At 37.5% G+C, this 15,874-nt stretch overlaps 1 protein-coding gene across 1 annotated transcript in view; it reads right to left on the bottom strand.

Moving 5' to 3' along the window:
• Positions 1-1,661: 1,661 nt before the first annotated feature.
• Positions 1,662-15,874, bottom strand: part of gfra1b (gdnf family receptor alpha 1b) — a 265,359-nt gene continuing 251,146 nt past the window's right edge. Inside the window, exons 5-11 of the mRNA XM_051418154.1 lie at positions 12,418-12,596; positions 11,542-11,714; positions 11,096-11,205; positions 8,521-8,655; positions 7,391-7,590; positions 4,499-4,546; positions 1,662-3,463 (exon numbers count right to left, since the gene is read on the bottom strand). Coding sequence (XP_051274114.1) covers positions 3,314-3,463; positions 4,499-4,546; positions 7,391-7,590; positions 8,521-8,655; positions 11,096-11,205; positions 11,542-11,714; positions 12,418-12,596 — 995 coding nt within the window. The 3' untranslated portion in view covers positions 1,662-3,313. The remainder of the gene's footprint in view (positions 3,464-4,498; positions 4,547-7,390; positions 7,591-8,520; positions 8,656-11,095; positions 11,206-11,541; positions 11,715-12,417; positions 12,597-15,874) is intronic.

Genomic DNA, 15,874 nt, shown 5'->3' with positions numbered 1-15,874 from the left:
AGATGTGAGGGGAAGCATCTCAAAATAACTGATGCCACGGAGTGTTTACTGTGAAAAGTCAGGCACACCTTGACATTTGGTCAGAACAAAAAAAGAAAAAAAAAAGAGAAAGTAATAAAGCGAAATTGCTGCTGTTCTCCTGGTTAATGGAAAAGGTGAAAAGCACAGAGTAGTTTTGTGGTGCTGAAACAATGTTGCTGGTGAGGTCAAAGTTGCAGTAATTAGATGTGATCCCTACCAGGCTGCGCTGCTATGATTGAACTGTTTTATCAGTATCCTTTTTTAATCTATGCCAAGGGTGAACATTTGGATTGAGTAGACCTGCAGTTAGTTTATAGTTGTGGGAGGGGGGGTCTTAAAACACTATCTCCCAGTCCTAAGGGCTTTATGGCAATGTAAGAGTAAACCTGGAGAGCAGTGATATTTATCATAGGTTTAATGACAACTGCTCTTGTCTCGAGGCCACTACAAGTGTATTGCATTCTAAAAATTCACCAGTCAAATTGTAATGTCATTCACATCTCTGAATGTAATAGTACGGGAGAAGAGGTTGCTCTTAACATAATGCTCAATATCCATTTTTCTAGAAACTGAAACAAGGGATGTTGGACAGACAAAATAAATCTAGTATGTTAAAAAAACTTTTTAAAACTTCAAGAGATAGCTAATCAGGGATGACCTCTAATAGTCGACCAAACTCGATGAGAAGAGCCCTAGTGGTTTTCATTTCATTAAAGGTCTGTGGCAAAGACAAATATGCTACATCAAGCTTTGGCTTCTACTAGGATCAATTCATTGTTAGTTTTGGTCTTTTGATTACATTTGTTGAGAGTAAAACAAGACCATGACAATAAAACAATAGCAATAAACTGTATATCTTCATAAGCAATAATGAAATTGTCCCGTAGAATATCTGATCATATGTTGCGTACTACCAGCATCTCTGAAGCTCCGTAATGAGGCCTTAAACTTCCTATTTGTCTCCATGGTGTCTCCAAGAAACAGAGTAAAACAACAAATCCTAATTTGTAGTTGTTTCCCTGTTTCCAGTCTTTGTGCTAAGCTGATCTTACAGTCAGTTGGCAGTAGCTTTTTTTGTATATATAATAGACAAATAGAATGGTATCAATCTTAACTCTTTGCAAGAAAGTACACATTTCCGTATATTTCCCTGAATAATGAACAATTCCCTTTTAAAGTGCACAAGTAAAATGTAAGAATCTGTCCAATCACTATACTTCTATATCAGTTGAGTGGACAGTTGTCATTTCCATCTCATGCATAACATGAGGAGGGTATTTTGGCCCTTTCACTTCTGTGACAAGTCCAATAAATCTTAGGCTCTCTCTCTTGGTCAAGTATTCCATCACTGTGCCAAAACAGGTGGGCCATATTCTTGGCGAGACGTGTCTCCCTCCTGTCCACTGAGCAGTCTGTCCTCTATAGGCTGCGTCCTTGTCCGTGTCACTCCGCACCGGGACTGATGTGATCTGACTGACAATAGCGGTCTGTCTGCCAGGTGCTATCTTATAATCCTGCTTTACAGGAGTCACTCCTACTTATTAAAAGAACAGATGCACTAACATTGAGGGGAAACTGTAACGATATGAGCCAAAAACAGGGTGTATCGTTTGCTGATGATTGTATGAAACCAGCATGAGTCACTGTTCACCATTTTTATTTCAGCTGTTTGGCAAACACTGAACAGATAACCAAAATTTGTGTACATAAAGGTGGGCTGCTGTAAGATATGTATTCAGCTTAATATCTGAAGGAAAAATTAGATAAACCCAAACCTTTTTGACCTTTTAAAAAAAAAAAGAAGGAAAAAAATGTGATACACAATCTAGTGCATCATAACAGGCTATATTAGATCATACAGGGAAGTTATTTCAACAGACACATATTTTTTAATGGCAAAGATGTTTAAAAACAAGTTCTCAGTGTTCATAATTGCCATTATGTTGTACATTCTTTTAATATCTTTGATAATGACGGTGTCATTAAGTATATAACAATGTAAGTGTTTTCATCTTTCCACCATTTGCATCCGCAGTAATTGCTGGCATTTAATGTCGACTGGCTTTTGTCTTTTGGCATTTGCTCTGCTTGTGGGTATGTACACATTCTTTATTTATCAAACCTCCTTTCCTTTTGCTCTCTACCAAGACAAAATGTTGTGTGAAAAATGAAATCAAATAGGGGCAGTCTGAAGAATCTGGATCGAGCTTGAAAACATATTTACTTTCGATAGGAAAAGAAAAGAATAACATTGCTTCGTTTTAGCCAATGAAGACTGTAAATGCTTTATGTTCTTGTTGCTGTTACAGATAGTTTGATATTCCTCAAGAAAAATACTGTTTAAGATAACATTATGCACTTTGCCATCAACATATAATCACACAATAAAGTCAGACCTGTAACCACATGAGTAAAGAACCATACCCCGTCACATTTTATAAATCATAATTACACTGGAGAAAGCTGAGAGGCCTCAGTCTCCAGATACTAACAGACTCTCAAAAACATTACACACAATATGTTACAAGCTAACGGCAGCATACTGTAATAGAGTGTACACTTTATGTATCGTATGTACAAAATGTTCTTTTAGAGGTGATGTGTTAAACCCATAAACCACCATAGCAATCAAATAAATCTACAAAACTGATCTACAACTTGTACCGAACAAGAGATAATTGTTACTTTTTTCTGGCTGTGTCTGTCCTTTGAGGATACTCTGACAAAAAATGTTATGGGCTTTGAAATGTTTTATGAATCATATTCCATACAGTGTGTCTATGAAATGTGTTAGTTGTTCATTGTCACATATTGTAGATCAACACTTTTAGATCAACACTTAGTATTCCTTAGTTTATTGGCAGGACAAATCAAAGCACAGTTATACAGAGAATGATCTTCATCCTCAAAACGCTGTTCACCACATTGGCAGTTCATTCAGTCAAATGTGCACCGATTTCACACATTCAGAGAGGTGAATTTATTCATGTTTATCAGATCACAGGGTCGACTCCAAAACACGAGTGTTTCTAAGTGTGAATCTGATTATCGAAGTCACCAAATTGCCCCCACGAGGCAAACAAGTTGATATCTCAGTAACAGCTCCAGCAGGTCTGTTTTCAACACAGCAACAGTCAACATCAGATATAATCCACTGTTGTCTATGATTTCAGTGCTGTTACTGTGCTGTGTTGCTCATTTCCATTTAAAAAAAAAAAAAAAAAACAGGTGTCACACTTTGGCAAATGTCCAAATTAAAACGAGTTGAGATGAGAGTGTTGATCCATCATCCTCAGATCCTACAAAAGCTTGAAACCGGTGATAGTATTGGTGTCAAAGCAAAGGCAAGTGCGAGGAGCATACTGGAGGAGTGTAAGCCGGTGAGTTCAGCTGCTGAGCTTCTAGCAATGGCATTTGAGCCACTGGACTCCTCCAGTTGATGCTTCAGGGGAAAAGACCACATTGTTAGTTACATTGTGTAGAAAGTCACCATGAATCTTACATGTAAAAGATCACACTATGTGTAGCTTGTATAACTACAAGATTTCTATATAGATGGCCTTGAAAATCAGGCCAGAAATATTCTTCTTTATTTACATTGCAGCCACATTGGATTATAGAACAAGTAACTAGAGCCCTGTACAATGGCAGGGTCAATAATATTACAACATACTGCATTTGTTAGTGCATTTCTAGCTACCATTTTCTATGTGCATTTTCAGTTTGTGCGTATGTTTTTACACATGGCTGAGGTAGAAGAGTTTCTATAGTGATTTAAAAACAAAATGTGATAAAGTGCATGTACATTAAACGTCCACTGAAGCTTCCACTCCACTAAAGAGACTAACAATAGTGGCAGATGAAAGCATCACATGTGTGGACCGATAAGGACACTGCAACGCTCTTGAAATAAATACATGAAACAAACATAAATGCCATATTGTCATTGTGTTTTTCGACATTGTTTTCCACCAGTTCAGGTTTGACTGGTGCTTTTAATCACCTTGTTGTGCCCTCTTCATCTGCACTGGTTTAATGGCACCTGACTGGAGAATTAGCTCCACTTGGAAATATGCATTCATTTGCATTTTCTTTTGGCTATTTTCTGGAAATGTGGTTAAAATGTGAGCTATATTTGAATGGAACGTCAACTAGTGATACACAGATTGCTGCTGCTGTATTTGTATTTGATATTCCAGTACAGAAATACTATAAAGATACTGTATGTTTGCAGTGTTGCCATAAAGCTGTTACAGACTTTAAGAGTGAGCCATGACCAGAGAGCCTTTACAAGTTTATTTTTCAACGGTAATGTTTAACTCTTTAAATTTTGTGTTTTTTAAAAAATTTAAGGGATCCATAGAAACATATTTGATATTATGTTGTATATAATATCTTTATCAGCCTCACAAAACCACTATTGTCATTGCTCTAATAGTAACCTTGAGTGGAATGCAGAGAATAAAACAATTCTTACCAGACATTGAGAAGTATCCACTGTTTGATTTGACACCAGTTTTTGGGCCTGGAAGGAAGAAAATAAGGAAGTAAACCAGCATTAACTTTGATTTGTTTTTTTAATTGTGTTTGCCTGTCTTTCAAGATCAGACTGGCTGATGCAAAACTTTAGCAGACTGCTTCTTTGACATTCAACCAGTCTCAGTGTAGTCAAATAAAGAAAATGTCTTGGCCTTAAAGTTGAATTGTGGCTAAAGGCATAGTTTAATAGTAAAACAAGGTCAAGTTAAATCATTACTGCATCAAACCAAACTCCCACTGCCACAACTGTACAGCACAACACACAATAAGATTTATGATAATACTTTTAGTGCCCACAAATTCCCATAGTTTAGACCTTCATGGACCTCTTTGTATAATTATCCTCCTTGAGCAAGATGTGTGTGATTCAAGTGTTTGTGTTTGTCTGTGTGTGCCTGTTTGTGCCAGCTCAAGGTTATGACAGTTTAATACATTAAAACTTTTCTCAGACTGCTCCAAACCTTTTCAGCCACACATAAATATACCCACACACAAATATGCACACACACACACACACACACACACACACACACACACACACGCACACGCACACAAGCAAACAAACAAATAAATACACACTCACAGATACAGAGATGGAGTACAGAAAATGATAAAGTGGCTCTATAGTGGTTTGGGAACATCATAAACACTTACACTCACACTCACACGCGTTGGTTCTTAAGTAGAAAGAATTCTATGAACTTGGATTCTGGAGAAGAATGATTAATTGCTCTATAGGAGGTCTTTCCTCTTGGAGGATGTTTTTGCTAGTGATAAATCATATTATCGCTATTAAAAGCCAATATGATAGATTGTCTCCCTTTAAAGTATGTGATATCATCTCATATAAAAATATAGCCCTATAGTATTTGTCTTAGAAGAATAGCAAAGGTCTGGTTGCTGAAGCCAAAATGTTCCAGAGGAGAGCTGGAGTACATATAAGCACATTTAAACAAAACATACAATTTCTGATGTTAAATGTCAAAGCCAGCACATTGATTTGGTTTTCTACAATTGCATTTGATATTTCAAAACAAATATCCATTTGCATCAGTCTGTGACTGCTACGAACATTTCAGATTGCACTTTTTAAAGTCACACAAGGTCTCTGAGATTTTTCTGCTCGCACACGTTGGATTAGGTTAGTTAGATTTAAGAAGAAATGTGAAAAACTACAACCACCTTTTGTAAATTACATAATGTCACCACAAGGTCAGTTTAGTAGTTCGCCATTTTGGAGCTTTTCATAATACACAATGTCACACAGTCTTCATCAGCATATGGATGCTAAGGAATTGACCTGGGAAACAGTAGTTGAAAGAATGGTGTCTTTAGTAGCAAATTTGGAGATTGCATGACAACTGTGCAGGCTATCTGTTGAGGGGCATAAAGCTCCAGAAGCTCCAGTATAGCTACTGAATGGACCTTGTGGTGAGATTTGGTTAAAAATGAACTTTATGGTCTCTACTTTGTCAAGCTTGAATTTTCTGTTGAGGGTACTGTCAGAACTGCTAAGTTTACTAGTAATTATACTTGAATGCAGCTATGTTGAATTACTGATTTACATTCAACAACAATGTTCAGTACAAGTGCATGAGGTAGAAAGACGTTGATCTGTGTCTCATGCCACTAATCAACATTGACATTTTTATTATTTAACCATGAGCATATATATAGTTGTTACAAAGCTAGCAGGGATTTTAGTAAACATAAACCTCAGTCTGGGGGGGAAAAAATGTGGTACATCCTTACAATGACACTGTGTCCCTGTGCACACACACACACTCACAGACACACTACCCCTGTGGGCCATTTCTGATGTTACTGTGGCAACCAATTAGCTTTGACATGACAGCTTTGGAAACTCTGACTCCACACTGACGTCTCATCTTTCTGCCCAGGAGGGGGGATTCTGCATGCCATCATAAAACCATCCCTGATCCATCAAGGTGACAGAGCCAGACGTCTGACACTCAGACAGAGGCTCTGAATAGACATATAACCTGATGTTTAGTCTCAATTTGGATTCAGGAATTTTCTTTCAGTTTACTTTTTCTGTTCTGATGCCTTCACAATGTACAAGGACAAAAAGCCTGGAAATTCATCAAAGCATTTGTTATTACGTGAGAGGATTTCATGTTTGTCCTTTTATTTTCCCATAAAAAACGTTTGGTGTTATTTTTCTTTTTTTTTTCTTGTATAGACGAGAGGCAAAGCCACTAACAGCAAACAGACAGCTGCACTGAGATAAGTAGTTTTTCTGAAAATTAAAACTAATTACCTTGCAGAGCAGTGGTACCTTTTTTGTTTCAGCAAGGGATTCCAATAGAGAACCAATAAAGTTTCTTTGTTAATGAGATCAGTGAAGGTATAAGCTGGCTGACAGTCATTAGTCTGAGTCAGAATTAAATTAGGTAACTCCATTATTTGGAGATTTATAACTTAAAAGTCTATATTGTCTGTATGCATTTATAAACTATACAGTCAAATAAAACGTACTGCTGAGCGGACTATATTGTGGTGCCACCAGAATGCTGCTTGTTTCTTTAGATTAGTTTGTGATTTTTCTTGAGGTATTTTGAGCCATAGCAAATTAAAAGTACATTCAATAAATCAGAAAAATGCAACTGGATAAATTAGTTTTTTCAACCCTGCTCTCGCATTAAGTTGATGACTTTTTAATATTATCAAAAATGACGCAGTAATTTCATCTCCACCTCTCCTGCTTTAATTTATTTTTTATGCATTGCAATTTTTATTTAGAAATATAACATCAGTGCTGTATGTGAAAAACAGATACAGCCTCTATCCAAACACAGACACACTCTACCTGTAAGGTCCCACAGATGTGATATAGTGAGTCGCCATCAAGGTCCAGTTTGCTCATGTCCGTCAGTGCATCCAGTGCGTTACTGGTTCGGTCTTTACCCCTTCGAGTAATGCTAGGCTCTAGTACAGTAGGCTTAATTGGAGGTTGGGGTTGCCAAACTCCAACATCAGTACCATTGCCAAAGGCCTGGATGGCATTACCTGCAAGAATATAGTGTATGAACTGGTGTCATTCTTGATCCTGTACGTACAGAATCAATGTTTCTCTAAACAGTATCTACTTAAATGAAATGTAGCAGGAAAGAGTTGTACAAAGTTAGAAAATACTGTGCACATCTATGAGAAAATATGCATCAAATGTCATAACTTTGTTGCATTTGTATTATCCATCAGAATCCTCCCCGAGCCCTGTTTAAAAAAAACTAAGTCTGCACATCTAACAAGTTAGCAGATGTCTTATGGTCTTGCATCAGAAATAAATATGCAAGTGACATGGCCCAAAACATTTAATGTCCAACTAAATGCTGCTTATAATTGATACTTTAGATAATTGGGTAGGAGACAAAATGACTTGACCTTTCTCAAGAGGCTTTTTAAAAGCAGTGTCTGCCGGTAATAGCTATGATTCACAAACCACTACGTAAATTAACTTAAGAGCTGTCTGAAATAAGAAAACTTCTAAAAAATGTTATGTAATGTAATTTTCTCATCATTAATTTGACATTTAAGCTAAGATACCTTTTCATAAGCAGACTAGAATGTGGGCAAAAACTCTTTTGTATTTAGACTTAATCGGAGTAGATACCGACTCTGCGTAAGTTATTGTCAAAGCAATTCAATTAAAATTGCTCTATTTTGATTTTTAATGTGGAAATGCCACTGATATTAACATGAAAGTGAAAAAAACTGCTGAAAAAAGATTATTTCTTATAACAGTCAAAGTAACAGAAATTGTATTACAGAGAGATGATGTCAAACACATTATATCCCAACCCATACTATTCCTGTTTCAAGTCATTATCTCCCAAGTACAGACAATACAATTAGTCAATCTGACCTAATGCAGTAAAGAACAGTGCAAGGTTGGAAGGGAAATTTATTTCTGCAGGATGGCTAAGTATGTGAACTCACGTAGGCATCGATTGTTGGTGAAAAACTCAGCAAATCTATCACAGTCTGCCTTGCTGTTCCCGCTGCTGCTGCAGTCACACCATGGCGACAGGCTGATGCCAAGTGATCGCTCATAATTGGGTGTCATCACTGTACCTGCAGCATAAAGAAGAAAGCTACTGTCAGTCATTGTAAATGTAGTCCCATTATCGTAGTTAGACCCCTTTTTCGTTTAGTCAGTCAGTTTTGAGGCTCTTCACACTGAAATGTGTATGTTTAGGTCAGCCAATGAGAGTGAGCAAATTCTACAGAACTTGCATTGAATTCCATTGCATTATAACCTGCTGAATCTCGATTATTAGACCAGAGATTATGTGGCTCGCCCAGTGGTCTTGGCTATTCAACAACATGCACATTATTCAAAGGATTGCTGATGTCAAGAAAGTTGGCAAATTGCAGCTCTGGGGAGTATTGTGAAAAGTGTTTTCAGGGCTGCTGTTTCTTACCACTCATTTTGAGCCAACAGTCGTGACCAAGTTGGGGCACACTCTACTTCATGGGCAGAAACTCAAATGGAACCACTTTTGGCTATTTTGTCAACTTGATGTAACTGAATAAAACTGGTCCCTTTTTGAGAGGGAGCATGGGGTTGAGTAGGCTCATACTTATTAGCTGTGCAAGTACATGCAAATTTCTGTGTGCATAGACAGAGATGAGTGGTTAAGCCAGGGGGGCCCCATTAGAGGGTGTAACCTGTGTGAAGTAGAATATGAATGGTGTAGATTAAAATGTCTGCCTGTTGAGTTTGCAATTGGTCACTGTTGCCCTGCGTTCAAATCTCATTACTAAAACTCAGTGGGACATCATTTTTCCTTTCTACATAATGAAGCCCACTGATGAAAGAAAGACTGAACAAACGGAAACAAGTACCATTTCTGCACAGTGCTATGATGTATGAACTGTCATGTCCCCTAGGGTAGGGATTATGCCAACTGACGATAGGATCATATATCAGTGATTTGAAGGATGATTGACGATTGGTTTTTCTTGTGAAAATCTTAAGGCAATTTTAACTAAACTTACTATCAGCACTAAGATGATATAAAAATAATCTCCAGAATCGGCGCCCTGATGTGCATTTAGTAATGTTTCTGGTGGAGCAGTATGCCCGCCTGCTGAGCCCTGTTAATCAGCACAACTGACGAGTGAATTTTAAATCCTTAATTACAAACTAGTTTGCGTCTCTTTTCCATGGATTTGACACCACACATCTCTGTTCTCTATATGCCTGCTCTCTAAAACTTTGCTCTGTGCTCCATAAGAGTAGTTTACATTATGCAGATAATTTGGATTGTGATATTAAACATAGGATAATGACAATAAACACACACATTATGTTGTGATGTAGTGGCACCCAGCACAGACACACAATTGTTGGAGACATTGCTATTAAATAGATTTATTTAAATGTGTGCAATAGGGCTGCCCATGAGTCATCAGTCTGGAAGCAATGCAAATGAGTGAACATAAGTTTGTTTTTCCCAGTGAGGATGTCCTAACCTGCTCTATGCGTCGGGCTAAGCAACGTGTCGCTTCTCACCTTGGTCGTATCATGCAAGTGTCATGCACCTCCTCCACCTCCAACCTGCTAAAAGAGTGGAGATGGGTCTAAACTAGTCAGCAGTCAGCAGTGTAAGATTGAAGTTGTCCGTGCTGGCATTTCACACTGGCATGCTGTGACGTAACTGCCCCCCACCTTTTTCTACACCTGCCGCTCCCCTGGCGATCGGATCGCCTATTGCAATCTCGAGTAACCGCGATTGGACGATATGAAAATAGAAATGATTGCTCAACCGTAATGTAAACCCTACAGATTTGGAATTGACAGTGATCTCAGCTGTCTGGCTGCTAGTGGACCTGTTTCCTTATACTTTTTCCTTATACATACTATTAATACCATAGTATGTGTAAACTGTGTTGTTATGTGACAATTGTGTGTTTATGGTTTAAGTTTTATATTTTCAGATTCATGAGTTGTTTTTTTTTTATAGTTTAGACACTAATAAAAAAAAATAAAAAAACTGACATGATTTGTAGAGAAGTGTATTCATTCTTTAACAAGTGTAGCTGTATGGACCAGCAAATTATCCAACCCCAACTTCTCCACACGCCTCTGTTATCTTTTGGCTTAGGAAAAACTAAATCTGATAAACGCTTGATACGTCACTTCTAATCAAGCTGACAAAATCTTCACACTACTAATAAAGCAAAACAGAAGAGAAATCAAGATTAGAAAACAATACAAAAAAGTTTGACTGCTAAAAGAGTCATTGACAAATAATGTTTATAATTTGAAAAACTGCCATGAATTTGATTAAATTAATTTCTTGTGAGCTTCTTCTATTGGGACATTTTCTTATTTACTTTCCTGGCTGCAAGTTAATCTGAATAGATTTGTTGAGATAGATTGTTGAGCAACAACGGCACAAAGCGAATCATAAGAAATATTATTAATATCACAGTTATAAGTCTAGTTATATAATTAATCTGGCAAATTCTAAAGCCAATTTAAAAAATGCTTTAGAGAATAACCTACCAATAAGACCAGAGTAAGACAGCAGACAGTCAGCATAGTTCTCCCTCAGACAGCCAGATATGGAGCGAGCTTCAGGCTGACAGTTGCTGATAAAGTCTGCTAGCCTTGACCTAAAAACAATAGAGATACAAATTATGGATGCTAATTTCCTGATGCTGTTATTAGATATCAAACAATACAATTACAAGCACTAGTTTAATCATTTAAAGCCACATATTAACTAGCATAAAAAAACAGTGTTTCCCATTATTTGCAACCAACTCTTGTGGGAATATATAGAATTAAGAAGTGTAATTGGAAAAACTGCTTTAGTTTATTTTTTACAACCGATACAGCGTACTAGAACCTACAGTACACACTATGTTATTGTTTCACATGCATCTTTAACAACTGAAGACAGATGTGTTTTTCTACAGTAAAAGCAAACTCTGTCTGTGCCTTCCTACCTGCAGATGTAGTTGGTCTTGCATGTGTTTTGAAGAGACAGACAGTTAGGTTTGTCTTTATCCTCATAGGAGCAGACGGGTACAATGGTTTGTCGTCGGCGTTCTGCACATGCCATATGATCTCCCGCTGGACAGGAGCAAAACAGCATCCCATAGCTGTATTTAGTTGGAACCTTTATTTTGGAAAGAAAAAAAAGACAACACCTGTTGACGCAAGCGGTGTTAAAGGCCGGGGGGCAAAACATTTTTCACTTCCTCCCAGGTATCTTTTGATATCTGCAAAACTCTCCTCTAACTTGCCATCTAAAAGAAAAACATCTTCAACTTACAGTGCAGCTCCCACCTGTACTAGAGCAGTTGACTTACCATACCCAGTTTATAAATATACCTTGTGGTAAAATATTGACAAAATGTTAACATGGAGTCTTCAGATTCACTGTAACTCCCTCCAAAACATCAGTAGTAGCTTTTAGTGGAGTGAAATGTTATGATAGGTAACTGGGACTTTAATACAGGGTTGGATTCAAATAGGGCTACAAAATCGATTATTTGTTTGGTCCATAAAATGTTATACACCTGTGAAAAATGTTCATTGATGAATGATGACCCACACATCACACTTTACACATTTGAGATTTCAACATTGATTGATTGTCAAAATAGTTAATTTAATTGAGTTTAATTGAATAGCTGACAACTAATCAATTGATTGAACAGTTACATCTCTAGATTCAGCTTAATTTGAAATTTGCACTGAAAATAGCATTTTTCCTTTCCATTTGACACCTGGTTTGGATGTTGGTTTGAGCGACTATAAAATCAGACACACACAACTAAAAGCTACAAATACCACTCAAAATGAACATGCTTAATTACCTTGTCAAAGAACTGACGTAGCGCCTTGTGGCATTTGCGCTTGTTGCAGACCTCCGAAGCGGACACCCTGCTAGTACAGGGGCTGATGTAAGCTGAGCGGTATTTCTTACATGTGTCATTTAAGTTACAGGCCTTGGCAGCATTCAGACAGTTGTTCTCCTTTGTGGATGCAGGCTCAGCTAAGAGAGAAGAGAGACACACCATTTCATATTTCCTTATGTAGAAATTATTTCTTTTTGCACAGGTTACATTGTTGTTTACGCAGCTGAATGATCAGGACTTCATCAGGAAATGAACATGGTCGTGAATGAATTGGATGAGAAGACTTTTCATTATTTAGCATCTCTTTAAAAAACAGTTTAATTACATTGCTCCTGAGAAATTACACATCTCCATTTCTATCCGCAGCACTAAGGAAGAATCTCTTATGTGCTCTAGAAAATACTATCTTATATAATTAAGATTAAATAAAAGCCATTTGATTATTAAAATGTTGGGAAGTGAGTATTTATCCCAGCCACAGCCAGAACAAAGCTTTATATGATGTCAAAAACTGTCCAATAATTATCTTTTCATCCATTTATAATGTTGTGTGCGTATGAAAAGTGCTATACAAATAAAGTCTGATTGACTGATTGACCAGTTCCTCAGTTTTTATACTAGAAAAGACCTTTTTCGCAGCATAACCAGCATAACCTGGTAACCCAAGTTTTACCAGTAATACTAATTAAGGTTCTCTTCTACTCAGGTCAAACAGAGTCAGGGTGTTTCTATTGTTCTTATTGGCTGACTGGATAGGCTCTGCTACACTAAATGGAACGAAACCTTAATTAGTATCATTGGTAACATCTGTGTTTAATCATTATGTCAAAATGGCTGCTGTGAAAAATGTCTATTGGATATTTACGATATGCCTGTTGAACTGAAAAAGGGCTGTATGAGAGCTTTGAGCCATGCTTGTATTTGCAAATACCATGCAAATTGTGTCGATATAGATTTTTTTCCCCCTATGAATTATAGCACCAATTGATTGCTTTAGTTAATTCATTTGTTGCAATTCCTTTGTTGCATGTTTGAACTCATAATTCCCTGGCTAAATGGTGTACCTCAGGTTATTATCAGATCGCCCTCTCAGACCTCATTAGGTCTGGCATTTATGATCAAACGCCTATGTGCAACTGAATGCCAGAGTTACACCACACTGACCTCTCATCTCTTTGAGCACACTACTCACACTAGTACATTGTGTGTTTGTGTGACCAGTCTTATACATGTAGTTTGAGGGGGATTTTGCTGTCCTCAGCCTTACAGAAAACACAGAAATCTGTGCTTTGAAAATACAAACACCTGCCCAGACGCACTGCATTTTCCCTGCGTTGAGTTACGCAAACCGAGTCACCCATTTTTGCTTCCATCAAAGCAAAAGCACTGTACGGCCAACAGAATGACTCCCATGTCTCATTTTTCTCATTTGTTGTAGTTAAAGTCCTTCCTGCTCGAATGACTTCTGCACAGTAACACAAACTGTATCCTCAGCCCCGGCATGGAAGAATGATTTCTGTAATTCTGCCTTTTGAGGTGGAATTGAAGCTCACTGCACTCTTTCATGCACCGCAGAATGAGCCATGATTAAATCTGAATACATTCTTGAACCTTGGGTTAATCACATATTACAAAACCCATTACTTACATCTGACAAGTGCCTAGAGATGTGGGCTGTGATCCTTTAGTGGCTGTTTGTAGCTCTTGGGCCATAGGTGTGACAGTTCTACCTCAATTATTGTTACCCAGAGGGGAATGCTTACCATTCCATTTTATTTTTGCACTTTTAAAAAAGTTCTTACTTTAAGGACTTGGATATAAACATGGTTGTACGTGTGTGCGTATGTAGCAGATGGCCCGAGCTAAGTGTGAGTAAGGAGGTTGGAACTGTAGGTCAGCTATCAGCGTGACTCCATATAGACGCAACACCCCTCGGCAGGAAAAAACCTTTTCTATCAAGAGCATTTTTGCATTTAATAAGCTAATTTTGGGGTCATATTTGGTCTATTCCAGGAGAAATTTAAAAACAAACCATTTGTCACTGTCTCTAAGAGTTCATAGGAGAATTAAGCTCAACTTTACTTTATTCAAATCTCCTACAAGAGTACAAGAGCTGGTCTGGTAGTCTGGAACGTCTTAATGAACTTTAATTTTTCTTTTCATTTCTAAAGGGTTTTATCAACAGGCACAGACCAAAATACCACTGGATGCAATTGGATGGACCTACAACCAATCAGAGCAACGAAATGCGTGATGTAGCTTAGTTGGTAAATCTTAGCAACAAGCTGTGCAGTTGTTTGTTCTTCTTTTAGAGAAAAATACACTGTTCAAAGCGGATTCAATAGAAACAGTTCTACATCGTGTTGGTTGAAAAAGGCCAATAAGATTGTGCTCCTCTGTACACTCATAGTATCAAACGCACTGCATATTAGATAAACAGCTGTGATTGGCCAACCAGAACCAGGTGGCTGCCACACTTAACTGAGATGTGAATGCCAGACATGTTTAAATTCATCTCACAGAAAAAGCCCACCAACCTCAAAAAATAAGATTTGTGAACAGGTATTCTTACAATACTGTTCCAATATATCATTTAAACCTGGAGTATATGTTAAATAATTTCACTAAACATTATCCTACTTTCTTCAATTGTTACTCAATGCCTTGCAGTGCATACCAAGAACTGCAATTCTATATGTCGGCCTAAAATATGACATATCTTGTTAAAAGACCTACAGGCTTAAGAATACACAAATCTCACTTTCACAACTTAAGCCTTCTTAGGTTGCAACCCCTGGGCAAGGCCACTGTGTTTCCATTGATGTAGACCAAATAACAAGGCCCTCTAGCAACACTGGATTCAGACCCTTTGACCTCTAATAGGTTGATACAAAAGAGCTTTTGAAAGACCGCCAGTCAGGTAGGGCTAATGAATCTGAAAGAAGAGGCTAATTATGGTATCCTTGGGGGCTGTGTTCACTAATACAATGAGTAAATATGAAAATATGACAACTAAATGTCTCTATTGTACTGCTGCCAAGAATTTCTGTGTTTGTAATGCCCTAACTTATGAAATGCCAGTAAAGGTCTAACTGTGTATATGCAACATTTTCCATCTGTAATTGCTGAAAGCACTTTTTCATATCTGTGGGCTTAAGCTAACATATCCAAATGAGGTACACTACATGAGAAAAGACTAGGGCTGTGACTAATGATTATTTTCATTATCAATTGGGCAATTAATTGTTTGATGCAAAAATGGTGAAAAGCTAATGAAACATGAGAGAATGGTTGCCTGGTTTCCTGCGAGGTTTCCTGTCAGTAACATCCAGAGATCCTCATGCGTTTGATTGTGCATTCCCTTTATTTCTTTTCACTTATGTCTATAGATTCAGACTTAGATGGTTTAATCATC

The sequence above is a fragment of the Dicentrarchus labrax genome, unplaced genomic scaffold, assembly GCF_905237075.1.
Source record: "Dicentrarchus labrax unplaced genomic scaffold, dlabrax2021, whole genome shotgun sequence".
NCBI classification, from domain to species: Eukaryota; Metazoa; Chordata; class Actinopteri; family Moronidae; genus Dicentrarchus; species Dicentrarchus labrax.
The sequence above is the reverse complement of the archived record's forward strand: the minus strand, read 5'-3'. Positions and strand labels throughout refer to the sequence as shown.